This window comes from Echinops telfairi, unplaced genomic scaffold (assembly GCF_000313985.2).
Source record: "Echinops telfairi isolate 266 unplaced genomic scaffold, ASM31398v2 ScPeMD7_7468;HRSCAF=8506_0, whole genome shotgun sequence".
Lineage (NCBI taxonomy): Eukaryota > Metazoa > Chordata > Mammalia > Afrosoricida > Tenrecidae > Echinops > Echinops telfairi.
The window spans coordinates 29,367,581-29,375,530 of record NW_022111369.1 but is presented as its reverse complement, the minus strand read 5'-3'; the positions used below and the strand labels follow the sequence as shown (position 1 = coordinate 29,375,530).

The following is a 7,950-nucleotide window of genomic DNA, read 5'->3' as shown; positions in this document are numbered from 1 at the left end:
GTGTGCTTCTTCCATGTAGTTTTGTCACTTCTGAGCTAGATGGCTGCTTGTTTACCTTCAAGCCTTTAAGACCCCAGATGCTATGTCTTTTGATAGCTGGGCACCATCAGCTTTCTTCACCACATTTGCTTATGTACCTGCTTTGTCTTCAGCAATTGTGTGGGGAAGGTGAGCATCATGGAATGCCAATTTAATAGAACAAAGTGTTCTTGCATTGAGGGAGTACTTGAGTGGAGGTGCAATGTCCATCTCAGCAGCTAGTTTTCAATGTAAATATCTCCTCTATTATAAGTTTTCTATTTTCTACACAGAATATTGCAACTCCCCGGCCTAGCTACTAGCTCTAAGAGAAATCTCAAAAGAGACGAAAACAAAACAAAAGGAGAAAACTCCACATATGCCACTTGAAAAGTCAGTTGGTGATATCCTTGATAGCAGTTTTATTTCTGGTATAATATGGATAATGACTTTATTTCTATAATTGCAGTTGTTATATAGCCCTTAAACATTCAAATGATGTGCAGCATGGAATTGATTTATACCACTCATCACTATTTTTTGTATCTCTCTTTAAGCAATAGATGTCTCTCTTTTTTTTTCCCTCAATAAAGATTTTGATGTGCTTTAAGAGTCCAGATGTCAGTCTGGTCCAGTCTTTGACATTTACGAGAGGTCATTACAAGGTCCTTATGGAGATTAACTGGTACAGTAGATAAAAATAAGCTGGGTACCTTTCAGAAAAATGCCATGTGACTATAATCTGTTAGATACTAGATAAGCTAAAGCCTGGTTATTAAATAACACAAACGGGCACTGCTCATCTCTTGCCCATCAAATCCTTGAAGGAAAAACAAAGCTTCCTAAGCTTGATACCTATGCTGTGGGAATTCTTAAAGTGAATCTTTAGAATAATAAAGAACTTGGCCTTTTCCTCTTTTGATTAGAGTTAGGCTCAACCTTTCTTGTTCTAAAATATAACCAGCAGTCAAAGGACTATGGTGCCAGCAGTTTGGCACTTAGTGAGGTAAATAGAGTGGGAAATATGTTGACTGGCTCACAAACTGTCAAGTGCATGCCATCTGACACAAGATGTAAAATCAACTTTGTTTCAGGATAGGCACCTTCTTCCTCCCTGGTTCAGGACTCCAGACTCAGGTAACTTTATGAGGTAACTGTAGGGTTTCTTACATCAGAGGCAACTTTCTACACCATCCCAAATATACAGATGACATGGAAATAATTATTCAACCACTTGTGAATTCTCAAATATTAATAACTAAGCTTAAAATGGCCAGCAAACAAACAAAACCTTTAAGTTTTATCCTAAATACTGAAATAGGAGCGGGCTACGAGGTGGGATGAAAACATATGGCTTAATTCAGGTGTGCATTAAAAAAAAGGCGAAGAGCATATTAATGCAAGAAGAATGGTGGTAGCCAACTCACCTGTCTGTGACTCGACGCAGGTCATCCTGCTCCATGGGCTGGCGCCGTCGCTGTCGGATGGATGCCGGGGAAGATGCGGGTGTCGTGCCAGATTCCGAGTCCTCTGAACTTTGCCCTCCAGGACTATTAACATCAAAAAGATGCTGTTCTACAGCTGATCGGATAGTTCTTTCTAAGAGTCTGGCAAAAATGAAGAAAACATGTGCTCATAATCTTGAAAATATCGTTACCGGACCACTGGAATATCTCCTCCATCTATTTGAGCAAAGACAATGTACAAAACATTCTTCCCTAAAATATTTGTACGGTGCGCTAAAAACAAATCTAAACTAAAATTCCACTATGTTGATGCCTGCGTTTCACATCTTTCCAAGGCAAGGTTACTGATGTGCTCACATCGAGGAAAGCCATCATTATAGGAGGCAATCGGGAAATAAGGGTCATTTAATATAAGGCAGAATGGGAGAAGATATCTTTTTATTCTCACAGGATAGTAATAAATTTATTCTTATAAAAAATTCCTCTAGAATTAATTCTGGCTCTGCAGAAAGTGATTTGCAAAGTAAACTTGCAAAAATAATTTTACAACGCCCATTCTCTATTTAGATCCTTGTTATAGGGACTAATGCTATTCAAAACAAAATAAAACAACAAAATGTCATCAGGACCATTACAATGCATAATAGCATGGCACACTCATCCCCAAATTCTGGTCTATTCACTGGGAATGCATATAAATAAACTTATTGTTGTTGGAGTTGTAATGAAAGATTTACATTGATGAAATGGAGGAAAACAGGTAAGCAAAAGGGCTGAAAAGAATGCAGGAAGAGAAATTAAATGGTATCATTTTTAATTTTGTGTAAACCTCCAATGAAGACTACTTGTATCTTCACTAATTTTGAATAATCTGGGAAGGAAAACTAAACTTGTATTTCTCAAAATATGTATGTATGCATATATATAAGGAGAAAATGGAGCTTTCTACAGTGATAAAGTGTTACAGTCCTGGAAACTCGCAGGGGCAGTTCTACCCTGTCTTATAGGGTCGATGGCACCAAACAGTAAGAACACCTTTTATAATAGAATCGTCGTAATTTCACAAAAATATCTCAAAACAGAACAATAAGCAAGTATAGTCTCATACTTTGGGCCTTAGAACTTTTATACTTAGGGTTCTCTGTCCCAAATGATTCAAGGTAACATAGCAGGGGTGCAGAAGAATGTGGGTAAATTAACATAGATGTACAGATCAGTCCCATGACTTTTTCAAACCACAGAAGACACCTGGGAGATACTGGAAAGAAATTGGCAGGAACTTTCCATTTTGTTAAGGTCTGAGATCACTTTCAAATGCACAAAGCTAACGGAAGTTACGTCTCCCTTCTAATTGATTCCTTAGATGACAAAAAAAAACACCCAAAAAAAGGCCAAATTCATTCCAATGAGGGCTTTTTCTAAGTCTTCTCTCTTCCTCGGGAATGTGTTACAACCTCCCCACCTCCTACACCCGATCCCTGCTGCTGAGGATGCTCCAGGAAGCCCACACATGTCCCAGCAAGAAAGGAGGAGAAGTAGGTGTGATGGAAAAGTCTTCAGGCAAGGAATTATTCATTCACGTCATTCAACAGATATGCATTTAATGCCAAATATATACCATGTAACTAGCTCCCAGGGCTATAACAACAGCTCTAATAGACACGGTCTCTATTTTTACAGAGCTTGTACTCTTATGAAGGAGTTCTGGTGGCATAGTGGTTATGCACTGAGGTGCTAACTGCGAGGTTAGCAGTTTGAAACCACCAGCCACCCCTTGGGAGAAAGTCGGGCCTTTCTACTCCTGTAAATGGTCACAGTCTCAGAAACTCACAGGGGCAGCTCTACTCTGTCCTACAGGCTTGCCGTGAATCAGAAACTGACTCAATGACAGTGAGTCTGGCTTCATTTTTTATACTCTTTTTTAAAATCATTTTATTAGGGGCTCATACAACTCTTATCACAATCCATATATACATCAATTGTGTAAAGCACATTTGTACATTCATTGACCTCATCATTCTCAAAACATTTCCTCTCCACTTAAGCCCCCAGCATTAGGTTCTCATTTTTCCCCTCCCTCCCACCTTCCCCCTCCCTCATGAGCTCTTGATAATTTATAAGTCGTTATTTTGTCATCTCCTGCCCTGTCCGACGTCTCCCTTCACCCACTTTTCGGTTGTCCATCCCCCAGGGAAGAGGTCACATATAGTTCCTTATAATCGGTTCCCTCTTTCCTACCCACTCTCCCTCTACCCTCCCAGTATCGCCACTCACACCACTGGTCCTGTAGGGATCATCCGCCCTGGATTCCCTGTATTTCTAGTTCCTATCTGTACCAGTGTACCTCCTCTGGTCTAGCCAGACTTGCAAGGTAGAATTCGTATCATGATAGTGGGAGCGGGGAGGAAACATTTTGTATCGTGATTTAGTCTCTAAAAAGCAGAATAATGGATGGACAAAGAATGACCAAGGATAGTCAGGGCTGGGTTTTCAGATGAGATGACATTCGAAAACAGAGGTGAACGATAAGAGTGCTGACCAAGACGAGGTACAGCCAATACCAAAGTCACTGAGGCAGGAGCAATCCCATTGCCATCAGGAGGAAGAGTCCTCTTGGCCAACCCGTGTGGTAGAGAGCAGAACTGCACTTCACAGGGGTTTCCTGACTACTCCTAACAGACTGTAATCTTTACAGTTAGGGGTTATCTGTCTTCTGTAGTGTTACTCGGTGGGTTCAAACCACCAACCTCTAGGGTAGTACCCAAATATAACCCATTTGCAATGCAATCTATTTTTGACTTGTGGCGAACATATCTAGGGCAGGGGAGAGCTGCTCCTTAGGGCGTCTGAGACTGTCAGTCTTTGTGGACAGCCTCAGCTTTCATCTGTGGAGTGACTGATGAGTTTGATGCCCTGACCTTAGGGTTCGCAGCCCATTCCTTCACCCAAAGCACCATCTACAGACTCAAGGTGGTGAATAAATTTGGGCTGTTTCAGAAAGATAATGTGACTGATAGGTAGTGAGCAATCAAAGAGGTAGGCATAGGCAGATAAGTGGAATTTAGATTTTCTTTCAAGAGCAATTGGTGGCCGTTGGGGAACAAAGACAGGTGGTTGACATAGTTAATAGGGCACGTGGCTGCTTGTTGGAGGAAGGGTTTGCTCCCTCACTAATTTGCTTTCCTTTTTTGGGCCCCTATTCAACAGGATAGTCCCTGAAAGCAGAATCCAAGGCTTATTTGAAATTACACTAGGTTTGGCACTTTGCAGGTAGTTAGTTAATGTAAGCTAAATAAAATCAATGACATAGGAAGTAAGGACATACTTCAGCCTTTAATGGTATGGCATAGTGGTTATGCGCTGGACTGCTAACCACAAGGTCAGTAGTTCGAAACCACCAACCACTCTGTGGGAGAAAGATGAGGCTTTCTACTCCTGTAAAGAGTTAACAGTCCTCAAAATCCACAGGGGCAGTTCTACCCTGTCCTACAGGGCCATTGTGAGTAAGACTCTACGTAATGGCAGTGGCCTTATTTGTTTTTGTGGCCCCCCTCTTTTTTTTTTTTGCCAATGTAAGATACTTCAAAAACTCAATGCCCACTGAAATTGAGTTGAATCTGACTCACAGTGACCCTATGAATTTCCAGGGTTGTAATTATTTCTGGGCTTCATCATTCTGCCCAACGTTCAAAAAGGGCCTTCCTATTTAACCCTATCCTCTGAGTGGCATTATTGTTACGGTAATAATGGATTGCTTATTGTCCTAACCATCTGACCTGCTTTACTGTATGAAAAAGCCCCCCTCCCCCCCAAAAAAAAAAGTCTGAAACACTTACTCTCCTGTTGTCGAAACACTGCTGACTTGTGACACGCGAGCACTGTGGAAAAGCAACAAAGAAAAATTAGACAGGGGCCCAGACCTGTGGAGCAAGCATCTGAAGCGGTGGTTCTCAACCTGTAGGTTGAGACCTCTTTGGGGGTCAAACGACCCTTTCACAAGGGTTGCCTAAGACCATCGGAAAACCATATATCTGATGGTCTTAGGAACTGAGACACCGCTCCTCTATCCATCTCCAGGTGGGTCCACCCACATGCAGATATGCTGATCTGGTGAGAAAGAAGCTATCTCAACCTTAGCACTGACGTTGGCTTTTTAGTAATACTGTCGCAAAATGGAGCAATGTAACTTACTGTTGTTATATTAAGACTGTTACCCATGTTACACCATGCTTCAAAACAAAACTTCATTTATTTGTCATTAGAAATAGATATTTCACAATATATAATTATACATTGTTTTGGGGATTAATCACTGTTTTAATTATGTTCAATTTGTCACAATGAAAATAGATCCTGCATATCAGATATTTATATTAAAATTCATAAAAGTAGCAAAGTTACAGTTATGAAGTAGCAACAACAGTAATTTTATAGTCGGGGTCACCATAACATGAGGAACTGTATTAAAGGGTCACAGCATTAGGAAGGTTGAGAACCACTGGTGTAGAGGGATCAGAGGCTGCAGGCGCAGGCTGGACCTCAAGTGACCTTCTCTCAGTGTTGATCCACCCACTGACAAATGCTGACTTTCACTTATTGCTATAAAATAGAGAGAGTCCTGTTGTTTACTCCCAAATGATACAGCCATGGCAGCTGTCTCTGGTTCAAGGTGACCCCTACAAAGTAGAACTGCCTCAGGCCTTTTCTTTTGGTCTTTCTTTCTTTCGAAAGAAAGTGACATATACACACATATATTTAATTAAAATACGTTTCCTGTTGGTGCTTACTATTAACTAGGAAGGCAAATGCTTTTTCTTTCTTTAGCAGTTTTATTGACATATGGTTCACATAGCATACAAGTCAATGGTCTAACCATATTACAGAGTTACGCCATCACTACCACATCTGATTTTTGAGCACTTTCTTCTTTCTTGTTCTCATTATTAATAGCTCCCATTTCCCCCCAACCTCCCCTGCCATACCCCGAAAAAAGGACTAATCCAGTTACTGCTTGGCTTATTTCCCAAACACCCAGGAGCCTTGGTGGCGCGGTGGTAAGGCATTGGACTGCTCACCAGAGTCAGCAGCTCCAAACAACCAGCTGCCCTCGTGAGACCACTGACGCTTTCTGCTCCTGGGCAGTTCTACCGTGTTTCCCCAGAAGTAAGACATCCCCCGAAAATAAGACCTACTTACAGCTTTACCTCTCGCTGAAATATAAGGCATCCCCCGAAAATAAGACCTCCCTGAACATAAAGCCTCCCCAGTAATAAGGCCCCCAGAAGCTACCGTAACTCTGGACTCTGGACTATAGCGGTGGTGGGCCGCCGCCCTGCAGCTCACTGTTGGCCGCAGCGCAGCCGGAGCAGACAGGAAGTGCGAGTAAATGTACCATAGATTGTTGTACATGGAAATAATGGTAGCAACCAGAAAGCCTTGATACTCTAGGATTCACAGTTTGTCTGGTTATGCTGGTTTGTGATGACAACTACTACCGTACCGCATACAGGTACAGTATCATTTCCTGTTTTCTGTTCAACAATAAATGTGTACCATATTCTTCTTCATGGAAAAATAAGATAGGCCCTGAAAATAAGACCTAGCACATCTTTGGGAGCAAAAATTAATATAAAACACTGTCTTATTTTCGGGGAAACAGGGTATCAGTAGCTATGCGTTGGAATTAACTTGGTGATGGTCAGGTTGTTTCCTTTGGGGTTTTCAGTTGGATTTTATGGAAAGAAAAAGATACAAAAATGAAAAACCAAACTCAACAATAACAGGAAAACTTCAATGGAAAAGAAAGAAGAAAATAATAAAAACTAGAACAAATTTAAAGTAGGTCAAAAGGGAGAACAATTGATAAGGTGTGCCCCCGTGGTGTAGTGACTATGCATCTGGCTGCTACCCCCAAGGTCAGCAGTGTGAAACCACCAGTTGTCCCGTGGGAGACAAGGCTTTCCATTCCCATAGATGACTGTCTTGGAAGCTCACAGGACCATTATACCCTGTCCTACAGGGTCACTATGAATGGGAATCCATGAGTTGGCAGTGGGCCTGGTGTTTCTGTAATGCCATCTACATTAGCATAGGGCTTGCTTGACCTTTTATTCCAAGTGGCTGCTGACTGGATTTGAACCACCAACCTTTCAGCTAGTAGTTGACTGCAAACTGCTTGCAGTACCAGGCTTCTTTTAAAGATACCTGTAACAGGCACGTCCACAGCTGACCTTGGCAAACCAGTTCTTCTCTCTCCAGCTGCCACTGACCTCGGTCCACGTCTTTTCATTTTCTAAAGGGTTAGTTAACATAATATTTGTCGACTGCCTCCCTCCACAACTTGGCCTATCCCCACCTTTCCCAGCACAAACCCAATGCTCAGGCTGGCAAGACAGAAGCATCTTTCTTTTTTTTTCTTCAAATCATTTTATTAGGGGCTCATACAACTCTTATCACAATCCATACA

At 41.6% G+C, this 7,950-nt stretch overlaps 1 protein-coding gene across 4 annotated transcripts in view; it reads right to left on the bottom strand.

The window, feature by feature from the left end:
* The window catches only part of FAM13A (family with sequence similarity 13 member A), a 302,687-nt gene that overhangs the window by 65,394 nt on the left and 229,343 nt on the right, over positions 1-7,950 (bottom strand). For all 4 annotated transcript variants that reach the window (XM_045284117.1, XM_045284114.1, XM_045284115.1 and 1 more), the window contains 2 exons: positions 5,321-5,362; positions 1,446-1,625 (listed from right to left, as the gene is read on the bottom strand). In XM_045284117.1, coding sequence (XP_045140052.1) covers positions 1,446-1,625; positions 5,321-5,362 — 222 coding nt within the window. The remainder of the gene's footprint in view (positions 1-1,445; positions 1,626-5,320; positions 5,363-7,950) is intronic.